General features: G+C 35.9%; 1 protein-coding gene across 6 annotated transcripts in view; it reads left to right on the forward strand.

Annotated features, from left to right (window-relative positions):
- Window positions 1-12,507, forward strand: part of RIC1 (RIC1 homolog, RAB6A GEF complex partner 1) — a 162,937-nt gene that overhangs the window by 98,409 nt on the left and 52,021 nt on the right. For all 6 annotated transcript variants that reach the window (XM_060014721.1, XM_060014718.1, XM_060014719.1 and 3 more), the window contains 4 exons: window positions 3,851-3,995; window positions 4,678-4,726; window positions 6,358-6,510; window positions 8,185-8,388. In XM_060014721.1, coding sequence (XP_059870704.1) covers window positions 3,851-3,995; window positions 4,678-4,726; window positions 6,358-6,510; window positions 8,185-8,388 — 551 coding nt within the window. The remainder of the gene's footprint in view (window positions 1-3,850; window positions 3,996-4,677; window positions 4,727-6,357; window positions 6,511-8,184; window positions 8,389-12,507) is intronic.

Consider the following 12,507-nt stretch of genomic DNA (forward strand, 5'->3'; position numbering starts at 1 on the left):
TGCATAGCCTTTAAAGGCTTGCATATATTTTTTTCTAAGGACACTTTTTGCTGCAACTGACAAGAATAGGGTGTTGTGTATTTTGATTGTGTTTTCTAACCCTTTTATCTGTTTAATTTTCTATCCATACTAATGTTGTGATGTGCATTACAGTAGTTACCAGCCACATGTGGCTGTTTAAATGAAACTAACTGACATTAAAGAAAATTAAAACTTTTCTCAGTTTCATAGTCATACCTAAATGTTGAATAGCCACATGTAGCTAGTGACTGTCTGTTAGACCAAGCAAATATAGAACATTTATCATCATTTCAGGAAGTTCTCCTCATTGCTTCTATTGATTGATTGACAGCACTGTATTGAATTTTTTAGATTGTTTCCTTTTCTCATGTTCTTGGAATGCCAATTCTCCCTTTGGTTATCTGCTAACTCTCACTCTTGCAGTTTTTCTTATGGGAGAGTGCTGCCTTCTTGAGTTACATAACTTTAGACTATAAAAACTGCTTAAAATGTCGGGAGACTTGTGCTGTCCTGCATCTTGAACACAGACAAGCTTCTGTGTATTTTTCTGGCTCCACTGGCTGATTTTTACAGGTGGCAGCACTGCAGGAGTCCTTATGTGATAACAGCGGCTTCCATTCTGATTCCCAGACTCACGCCAGCCTGAAACCCCTTTCTTGTCTTTGTATAGGATGTGAGACCCCAACTCCCTAGTCATTGCTAGGTCCCATTCCAACCTTCTGTCCCTATATTTCTAACCTTTTTCACCTCACCACTCCCCACTCTTCACACCTCCGCCCCCTGGGCTGCCTTAATTCAAACACTAACCAAACTCACTTTCAGTTTTCTCCTTTCTTTCTTCAGAGTTCAGCTCTGTAACAGAAAGTTTGTGGATTACGTTTTACATTTTTCTCATGCAGGTTATCACAATCTATGTTTATGGTAGGTTACCAGCTAGATAAATTTTCCATATTCCTACCACTTGAAGATTAGGTTAACTGTCATTAACATTTTATTGTATATCTCTACAACTAGATTTTAATGTGTGTATAATACTTGGAAAATAGATATGCATATTATGTACATATGTATATATATGTTTACTTGGGATTAATAGGAATACTGTTTATAACCATTCTGTAAGCTTTGATTTGAGTTTGTATGTTTCTTCTTGGTTTGGTTTTAAATTTCGCTCTTAAATGTGTAAAGTATACTAATAAGATACGAGGTTTCTTATGCATGTTACCATTTATTTATTTGGTTATTTGTTTTGTTTTAGTTTCGTCATTTGATATGGCTTTATTGGGCATTTTTTTTTCTATTTTGATAAGAATTTTTTTTTATTGGAGTAGAATTGCTTTACAATGTTGTGTTAGTTTCTCCTGTACAATGAAATGAATCAGCTATATGTATACATACATCCCCCCCACCTTGGTCCTCTCTCTCACCCCCCCATCCCACCCATCTTGGTTGTCACAGAGCACTGAGCTGAGCTCCCTGTGCTATACAGCAGGTTCCCACTAGCTATCTGTTTTACACATGGTAGTGTATTTATGTCAAACCTAATCTCCCAATTTGTCCCACGCTCCCTATCCCCTGCTGTGTCCACATGTCCGTTCTCTACGTCTCTGTCTCTATTCCTGCCCTGCAAATAGGTTCATCTGTACCATTTTTCTAGATTCCACATATATGCATTAATATACGATATTTGTTTTTCTCTCTCTGGTTTACTTCACTCTGTATGACAGACTCTAGGTCCATCCACATCTCTACAAATGATCCAATTTCGTTCCTTTTTATGGCTGAGTAATATGCCATTGTATGTATCTACCACATCTTCTTTATCCATTCATCTGTCATTAGACATTTAGGTTGTTTCCATATCCTGGCTATTGTAAATAGTACTGCAGTGAACATTGGGGTGCATGTGTCCTTTTGAATTATGATTTTCTCAGGGTATATGCCCAATAGTGGGATTGCTGGGTCATATAGTAGTTCTGTTTTTAATTTTTTAAGGAACCTCCATAGTGTTCTCCATAGTGGCTGTATCAATTTACATCCCACCAACAGTGCGAAAGGGTTCCCTTTTCTCCACACCCTCTCCAGCATTTGTTTGTAGATATTTTGATGTTGGCCATTCTGACAGGTGTGAGGTGATACCTCATTGTGGTTTTGATTTGCATTTCTCTAACGATTAGTGATGTTGAGCATCCTTTCATGTGTTTGTTGGCCATCTGTATATCTTCTTAGGAGAAATGTCTATTTAGAGCTTCTGCCCTTTTTTGGATTGGGTTGTTTGTTTTTTTGATATTGATCTGCATGAGCTGCTTATATATTTTGGAGATTAATCCTTTGTCAGTTGCTTGGTTTGCAAATATTTTCTCCCATTCTGAAGGTTATCTTTTCATCTGGTTTATGGTTTCCTTTGGTGTGCAAAAGCTTTGAAGTTTCATTAGGTCCCATTTATTTATTTTTGTTTTTATTTTCATTACCCTAGGAGGTGGGTCAAAAAAGATCTTGTTGTGGTTTATGTCAAAGAGTATTTTTCCTGTGTTTTCCTCTAAGAGTTTTATAGTGTCTGGTCTTACATTTAGGTCTTTAATCCATTTTGAGTTTATTTTTGTGTATGGTGTTAAGGTAGTGTTCTAATTCCATTCTTTTGCATGTAGCTGTCCAGTTTCCCTGGCACCACTTATTGAAGAGGCTGTCTTTTCTCCATTGTATGTTCTTGCCGCCTTTGTCATAAATTAGGTGACAGTATGTGCATGGGTTTATCTCTGGGCTTTCTGTCCTGTACCATTGATCTATATTTCTGTTTTTGTGCCAGTACCATACTGTCTTGATTACTCTAGCTTTGTAATATAGTTTGAAGTCAGAGAACCTGATTCCTCCAGATCTGTTTTTCTTTCTCAAGATTGCTTTGGCTATTCGGGGTCTTTTGTGTTTCCATACTATTTTTTATATACATAAATAATACAGTTATTCATATATCTGAATTATGGTGGGAAATGCTAATGTGAGGATTCAAACATAGGCAGAGGAAAAAAGTTTTACTTACTCTATTAACAAAGGCTGTCTTCTGTAGGCTAAAATCTGTATACAAGCCCTTTGTGGCAAAGGTACTTATAACAAAAATTTATTAATACTGCAGATGTAAAGAATTTTAATTTTAAAGAGGTGAAAGCTATAGATCTTTTGAATTGCTGATGGGAAATGCTGCTATGTTTCATTTAACTCTGCAGTAAAGAAACTTGGATTTTACTACACAATGAAATTTTCTCCTTTACTAATTATATATGAAGAACTATTATTAGTTAAAAGAAGATATAATCGCCTATGGTACTGAGGCTGGAGTTTACCTACTTAATCCTAATGTAAGGTTAAGCTTCGATTTATTTTAACTTGGATCTCTTTGATATTGCTGATGGAACATGGAGATCATGGTAAAATATTATTTTACGTTTTAAAACACCCTCATACTTTGCAGAGTAGTTTGACATTCAGTGTTGAATCATTCAAGGGAAATATTATTCCCATCTTACAGAAACTGATTTGCCCAAATCCAAAGCCTTTTTAAGACTACACAGTTATAGTTATTTAAGCTAATAGTGGCCAGAAACGGTTTTTGGTTCATATAAATCACTTGGATACTGACTTTGTTCTGTTTAGATCGGGTCAAGGCTAATGACCATACTGATTTTAAATAGCCCTAAACGAACAGAATTCATCTCATTATTTGAAGCAGGCATGCCTTTCTGCTTGTTTCAACTTGAAGGTATAGGCTGTAAAAAATACTAAGTATTTATGAAGCAATCATTTATTTTTAACTCTTCTCACAATTTCTTAACAGACATTTGGAACAAAACAGGAGCTGTTAAATTGGTCAGATGGTCTCCTGACAATAGTGTTGTAATAGTGACCTGGGAATATGGAGGCCTTTCTTTATGGAGTGTATTTGGAGCTCAGCTGATTTGTACACTTGGAGGAGATTTTGCGTGAGTCAATAAAGAAATTTTAGATGAAATAACTCCATTTTCTCCAAGACAATACACATACACAGAAACTTTGTTATACAGCTACCATTTTGCCTTGACTCTGAACCCAAAACAATTTGTAAGGTTCAGAATTAATGTATTCAGAATGTATTGTTTCCTCATACATCCATCCTCTTTCCATCCTCTTAAAACTGACCATTCAGTGAAAGTTCATTTATTTATTGAACCCCTATTGTGTATATGATAACATGTTAGATTCAAAGCTAAATCAGACATGAATCGGCCTTCAAGTAGCTTATTATCTAATAAGAGTGGTAAGCTATATGCATAAATAACTAGTAGGAAATGAAAAATTACATTATCTCATTGGGTTAATGTAGGTTAACTCAGTGGGTTGATAGAACTGGGTTAATATCTCTGTCCACTTCATATACTACCCTGAACTTCAGTCCTGATATAATGAACACACCTTCCCAAACTGCATGACCCTGTTAAGAAGTTATTTAGTAACCGGAAGACTGTATCTCAGTGATATACCTAGGTGTATTAACCAGGAGTCTCATATTTCATACAGTATTGTGTATTTCTCATTCTAAGGAACAAAATCAGTTTTTTAAAATTAAAGCTAAATATTACATGCAATTAGAAGACTCTTCTTAATTAAGTTTCTATTGTGTTTCAGTTATAGGTCTGATGGTACCAAAAAAGATCCCCTTAAGATCAACTCTATGGTAAGTTCTTTCTATAAAATATTGATACAGTGTGAAAAACTTGGTTTTTTCTTCTTCTTCTCTCATGTTGATCTGATAAAATTACAAAGCTATTCTAGTCTCAGCAGACTCTTATACAGTTCTTGCTTTGATAAAAGTATTATCTTTAAAAATCAGGAGGCTGCCCAGTTTTCAGTATTTGATTTTGGTTTTGTTTAGATGTGTCCAGCAAGCCCTGTCATCTCTGTGAACATAGTAACTGTTCAAATCAGGCCTTTGTTTTTCCAAAGCATACCTACATTTCTTATGTGACTCAATAGCACCCACTTCCCATGGCCTCCTTTCTTTTAACATAATGTGAAATGCTCATTGGGTCTTTTTCCTGGAAGACATGTGCTTGTACGTTATTTGAGCATATTTAAAATTTTTTCCATAGATGTATGTCAAAAGAATTGTAGTCCCTGTTGTAACAATATTTTTACTATCAATTTTCAAGAGTTTCTGTAGAAAGCAGTGAGGTGTAACCCCTGTCTTTACATACAAACATTTTCTTTCTATAGCCCTCTGTGTACCATCTTTGAGGAATTAGTGGCTGTGAGGCTTATCACTACCTTTCTCTGCTGCTCCACAGAGGAAGGCATTTTCTGATCATGGGTTTCTCGAAGAATTAAGACCACCATGGTTGCCTTCAGTAGGGGTTCCCAACCTTTCACCACCAAGGATCCCATTTGATGGCTCTCCTCACCTCCATATTTTAAAATAAGTTTTCAAACACCATTTCTCTGACTGCCAATCAGTGCTTATGAATGCCATGCAGCAACCAGTGTTACCTGCCTCACTAAGTTAATATTTTAATCACAACTAAGAATCTAAGCATTTTAGTTAACTTATGCAACCAAAACTTTTCATGGGAAAGCAAAAGTTCTATTCAACTTCTGAAATTTTGGAACAATTCATGGACCTCTTCTCCCCGCATTAGTATTTTCTTGGCCTTGCAGATTGGGAATTACTAATGTTAAAAAAATTTTTTTTTTTTTTTAACTCTCATGGAATCTCGTTAATAGAATATTAAAATGAACTGGGCCTGGAGAATTTATTTGAACCCTCTCATTTTACTGAGGAAGAAACTTATACCCCAAGAAACCAAACAGCTTGGCCAAGGTTGTACAACAAAATGGTAGCCAAGCTGGAGTGCAAAACCCTAGTCTCATAGCCTCCAATCCAGTGTTCTTTGTTCTGTACAAAACTGCATCTGTTTGGGTGCTTCTTTGTAAAGCTTCAGCTATGTAACATGGGTCTTCTCTCTGTAAGGAATTTCTTTGTATTTGAGAGGCAGTTAAATTAATGGCGAAGTTACAGAGAGCAGTAGGCATTTCTTAGGTTTTGGAGCTAAGATTGGTGTGTAGTGTTTTCACTCTTCTAAGTGGAGAGCAGTGATGGTTTCTACTGGAGATCTAAGATGTAGTAGATGTAGGTATAATTCTTGTTTGTGTTGTTTGTCATGGTTTCTCCAGCCTTCAGAAGTCATTAATAATGCTGTTGTTGGTTATTTCAGAATTTGAATATTTCAAACCGGGAAAGAATAACAAACTTTTTATTGCTTTGATTTTCTTTCCCTGACCCCCTTCTTCTTTCCCCCTCCTCTCTCCAAGAGCTGGGGTGCCGAAGGCTATCACCTATGGGTAATCAGTGGATTTGGTTCTCAAAATACTGAAAATGAGTCTGACTCCAAGAGCATAGTTAAACAGCCTAGCATTCTACTGTTTCAGTTTCTCAAGAGTGCACTCACCGTAAACCCTTGTATGGTAAGTTTATTTAATTAAAACTCCGTTAGTTTTTTTTAGTGGCTTTCATATTTGAATATGACTCTTCCTTATGACAATTTTATTTCTGAGCAGGTTTTGCTTTTTTTTGGCCTTGTGGCATGCAGGATCTTAGTTCCCCAACTAGGAATTGAACCTGCGCCCCCTGCAGTGGGAGCGTGGAGTCTTAACCACTGGACCGCCGGGGGAGTCCCATGCTTTTTTTTTCTTTTTTTAATAGGATCACAAGCAATTTGAGGAAAAGCAGTGTTTACAGATTCATTTGAGTAACCTGAATAAAATTTAGTCTTTGTCTGAATAGCATTTCTCAAAGTATGTTCCACCAGGCACTACTTGTGAGAAATATCAAGAGCAATTACGTAGGACAAGAAGAATTTCTGTTGTCTTTTAAGTGTGGAATAAAGGAGTTAAACAAAGCTGTAGAGATTTCTTTAACATAGGACTCGAGTCTTTAATATGCTGATGTGCATCATGAAAGTCCAGGAGTTGGTATATAAAAAGCATTGTTTCCCAAGCTTATTTAACTATGAATTTTTAAGGAATGCCTAGAAGAAAATAAGCCTAGAATCCTGCTTTGGGAAACACTGCCCCAAATTATAACATAAACTCATGTTTTATCAGTCTGAAATAAGATATTAATATGATATATTGTTGATATATAGTAACAGTGATATGTTATATGATGGGGGTGCATATCTTAGTATCTACCACCAATGGGTTTTTAAATATTTGGTGCAACCAATTTCTAATTAAAATTTATAACACATTGAGGAAGAATGAAAATACCCTGGATCTCAGACCTCATTACTATAGCTGAATAATAAGAAAAACAAGAGTAGAGGATTTCTCCTCTGCTCGCACATCCCAAATAAATAATTTAAAAGCACTCCGAGTTTTATATCAAGACAACATTTGGACTACAATGGGAAGGTGAGTGGCTGGAGTGCTGATCTAATTTAAAGAGTGAGTGAATAATCTGCCCACATTTGAAAACACTCGCCTTTAATTAAAAACCAGGGCATAATCACAGAGAGTTGAAACTATATTTTTGTCTAAACATCCTCAGAACCTGGTACACTCCTTGGTACTAACCAGGCTGTCACCAAGCAATTATTGAATTGTTCTGAACCAGGACCACAGATGTAGGCTACTCTTCCTCCTCCCCATGATTTAAAAGGTCCTCCTGTATCCAGTTATCCCGGTTCGTAATCCACTCCCTCTTCTTACCATGTGGGCACAGGGATGAGCGTATACACACAAACAGTTTGACCAGACATGTTTTCTTACTACCATTCATGAGGTATCTTATGTGAAACTAGTTTGTAAACTGTAGACATTGAATAGTCTTATTCAGTTTTCAGGTGGAAAATCTCTCATAGCACTGCCCTGGGCATGTTTTGGAATCTGTATGATAAAACAGACTTTAAGAAAGATTTTATTTACACTGGGAAGTAATCATTAAAATGTTGTCTGTTAAATATAACAGTGTGTGAGATTATTAGGTAGTCTTGTCCTCTGTGAGGAAAATCAGCATTGAGATGTGTGGTACATTTCCAACAATAAAAGTAAATTAATGTATTACTTACTTTCCCCTACCTTATACTAACTTGTTTTTATTTGCTTCCCTCCCCTCTGCTTCCTTTTTCCCTCATCTAGAGTAACCAAGAGCAAGTGTTGCTTCAGGGGGAAGATCGTTTGTACTTGAACTGTGGAGAGGCCTCACAAACCCAGAATCCCAGGAGTACTTCGGCACACTCTGATCATAAGCCCAGTCAGGAAAAGAGCCCGTTTGCAGATGGCAGTTTAGAGTCTCAGAGTTTAAGCACTTTACTTGGTCATCGGCATTGGCATGTAGTGCAGGTAAGTCTTCAGATGCTGTTGACTGTGGACTTAGTCCTTGGTAAGATAGCACCCTGAAGCACATATTTAAGTATTTCATTTGTTGCTTTAGAAAACTGAGAAACTTTGTAAACTTTTTGACTGTCATGTCTCTCTTCTGCTGTTCTGTGCTCTTGTCCTCTTGTCTTCTCCTTTCTTTCCACCTGATGTAGATTGTATGCCCACCTGCTTTAAGTCCATTAGTAAGTGAATAGTTAAAAAAAACTAGAAGTTTATGCTTTGTCCTCTTATTGTGCAAGACTGTTTATTTTACTTCCAGCCTATTTTTGGTATAAATTTAGCTCTGGATTTGCATAGGCTAAAGTGTAGTAATTTAATGAAAAGTGACAATATTGATTAGTACCTTGTGCAGCTGACCTTGTAGTCCTAATGGGGACACATTGAGGTTAATTGCCTGACTTTGGACCCAAATTGCAGACTTCTGATTAGTCTAGAACCTTAGTGTTAATAATTTTATTATTACTCAATCTTGTACCAGATTATTATTAAATTAGCAGTTTCTTTTAGTAATTCTGATACATTGACATTTAATATAGAAATTAATTCTGAGTTTCGATACCAAATAAAATTAATTTGGGTAAATCAGTAAATTGAAGTTTCTTGAAAGAAACTTTCACACACATTTCAAAGTCCTGAGTGTTTTCTTCCCACTTTTCATGCCAGAGTGTCTTAGGTACATCAGAGCCTACTCTTGGATTAGTTTCTTTTAGTCATTTTCTATTTCCACAATTCTTTGTCTTACTTCTACATTCTGTACTTTTACCTTACTAGCTTACTTCAGCTCCCATGTTATTTTCGGTTGACTTTGAGAGGAGATAATGAGAGACATAAGAATGGTCATTGTGTGAAAAATTGAAGGAGGAATATCTCCTACATTGACATGTGGTATACACTAAAAGAAAATGTATTTAACTTACATTAAGAAATTCATAAAATCAAAACAATGTGCATACCATTTTATAATTAGTAACAGTTATTAAATAAAACTGCATCAGCTACTTCCTTGACTAAAATTTTCCACTGCTCCCTTCTCTCCTATAGCCATTTCTCTGCTATTTTCATTTCCCCATACTTTGAACTATTCATTCTACACTGACCTAGCATCAATGCCAGTTCTGCCTAGCCAGGTCTGTGTTGCCAGAGAGCCAAGTAGAGCAGAGGATCAAAGAAGGTAGGTCTGGAACTCAAAAATCCATCAGGCAATAACAAAAATTGAATTTCCTTCCAGCTCAAAAATTCAGTGATTCTGTGATTCATAGCCATCTATAAAGTATCCCATATTAGAAGCATATAACACTGATTTTACAACTTCAGGCAAAGTAGATACTAGCAAGATTCTTCTGTCATCCTGTTCTTTAGGTATCTAAAATATTTAGAAAGATAAACTTGTTTAAGTCTAGCTTTACGTAATTTTTTCAGTTTCCTTAAAACTAATAAAAATAATGCTAGAGTTGTACTCCCCCCAAATTAAGTTATAATGGACTCATAGAATTTTTAGAGCTGGAAGGACCTTAGCAATCATGTAGTCCAACTAGGTTTTATACATGAGGAAATTGAGGCTCAGGGAAGTTAGGTGACTTGCCCAAGGTCACACAGCAGAATAGTGGCAGACTCTATCCTTACCATGATATAAATTAAAGTAATAATCAAACCTGTTTTAAAACCTAGGTACTAAATGTTGAAGCATATAATATACTGCTGACCTTGATCTAAAACTGAGAATGTGCCTATTTGACATTCTTTTTACTTGGAGTTGCCCTATGCTTTGTTTGCTGGCACTCCAGCCACAAGAGTCAGTGCAGCATTGTGGTGGTGTTCGTTTGGTAGTGTGGTTTACAGTGTCCATATAATGTTAATGCTTTTAACTTCCAGACATTTTAGCCATTAGTAAGTATTCCCTGAAGAAATGTGGGTGCCTGTTTAATTCCCCCTTCAACATATGCTCTTGTCTAGGATAAGTGCCCGCATCCTCCATCACAATGGCTTTGTTTGTGTGGTTTATACTTTGTATGCTTCTTGTACAGCTTAGAGTTCATCACATGAGCTCCAACTAATTCTGCTCTGTCTGTTCCTCATCTAGACTACTGGATTTTTTTTGTTTGTTTAAGCCTTCTACCTTACACTCGTTAGTTTCCTGGTCAGAAGATTCTGTGTTAACCATGTTTTCTCCTTTAACAAAAATAACACAAATACATACTTGTCGGAAGCAGGGTAATGTATCAGGCACTATGTTAGAGAGGTCAACAAAGAGGATTGTAAAGGCTATTTCATTTATAAATGATTTGCTCTCATTCCTACAACGTGTATCAAATGTTCTGGGTATTTGGCACAGATCATATCTCCTAGGGTGATGGCCCTCACAGTCTCACCAGTTACAGAAGAAAGTAGGCTAGGTAGGAGACATGGTTTTAGCAGAATGACTTCAAGGGAAAAAAGGTAGATTTAGGTTCTCCAAGAGACTGAAAAATCCTAAGATGTTCAGAGTAGAGATTCTGTACCTTAGCACTGAGTTTCCCAGTGGTATGACATGACTTTTGTGCCCTGACTATGCATTCCTAACCTGAGTTTCTTCATTATTCATTAGCCACCTCTTTTCTTACTTCTGCCATTTCCTGTTCTCAGTATTAGGAGTGGAACTCAAAGTTCAGGTAACATATACATCTCCTGGGGCAAAACCAAGTTTTTGTTCTTATTTCATAGCATCTTCAAGACACAAAACCATATGAGAAATAAAGCTTCATTTTAAGTTTTGAAAGTAAACCATTTGTGGCATCTCATATACTTTTGGAGGGTAAAAGAATTTGTTTTCTCCTAGAGATAGTCATCAGAATGTGATCGTATGATAAGTTAACCTTGGTTCCCATGATTAGAAACTCTTCATGTTGGAGTCCACTTTGGCAGTGAGATCTCACTTCCCACTTTACCTGCCCACACATCTCACAAATACTTATGAAACACTAAGGTTTGGGGAAAGTCGGGGGCGGGGTGTTTAGTGTCATGGATGGCTAGCTCAGTTGTGCTCCAGGAACATCCTTCTTCAAGTGACTATTTTTATTTTCTTCATCCAAAAAAAGAATTTCACTTACAGTGTCCTACAAAACTACTTTCAAATTTTACTTCGCCACCTGATCATTACCTCAGATTATCATTATTCTGAACTAATTCCACCCATGATAGTAAATTTTACTGGTTGGCCTGAATAGTACAGCATATCTGTTAAGATACAAGTTAAGCATTCTTCAAGCGTATCTATCCTGACACAGTTATTTTTAATTCTGTAAGGTAGGCTTCCACAAACCAGCACTGGGGTTAAGAACTTCCTAATGTACTAAAAGCTGTTAATTTACTTAGATTTTAGGTTGACTTACTGGATAATAAGTGAAGTCTAACAAAAATAGTTTTATAAATAAATTTTATCAAGGTTAATACAGATGTTTTCACTTGATTTTTGCTTTGTCTTCACATTACACAAAGAATCTTATTGGATTTGATTGCATTTACTTGGCTTTTTAATTTGACTTTCTCTTTTTAAATATGTAATCATTTTTCTTTGAGTAAACGGAAACTAAATTAAATTGAAGGTTCTCTTATTCCAGGAACAGAAGATTTTTCCTTTATTCTGTTGTTCTGTTAATTTTCCCATTGCATTCACCATGTGCTCATGAAAACTATTTACTCAGCAGGCTAATAGATCACAGTCTCAGTAAAGCTAGACTTAAGCTACATTGATACCTCACAGAGGATTTTTTAAGTTTAAAATTCTCAGAGTGACACAAAGACACTGTGTACAAAGATGTAAGACAGACGACATGGAAAGATATATTTATTGCTTATGTTGCAGATAAAGAGTTAATATCTGTAATATATTAAAAGTACTTGTAGGTGAATAAGTTGAACGCCCCAGTAAAAAGCAGTAGCTTATACACACTTTTATATATATATGGCTGTTTGTTTAGAGATAGCAATGATATAACAGAAGAATTTCACTTTGTATTTTGTGTACTTTTATACTGTTTAAATTTTATAAGCATGCATTGCTTTTTTATTAGAAAATGTAAAAATAATAAAAGAGATTTCTAC

This window comes from Delphinus delphis, chromosome 6, assembly GCF_949987515.2.
Source record: "Delphinus delphis chromosome 6, mDelDel1.2, whole genome shotgun sequence".
In the NCBI taxonomy this organism is placed as follows: domain Eukaryota; kingdom Metazoa; phylum Chordata; class Mammalia; order Artiodactyla; family Delphinidae; genus Delphinus; species Delphinus delphis.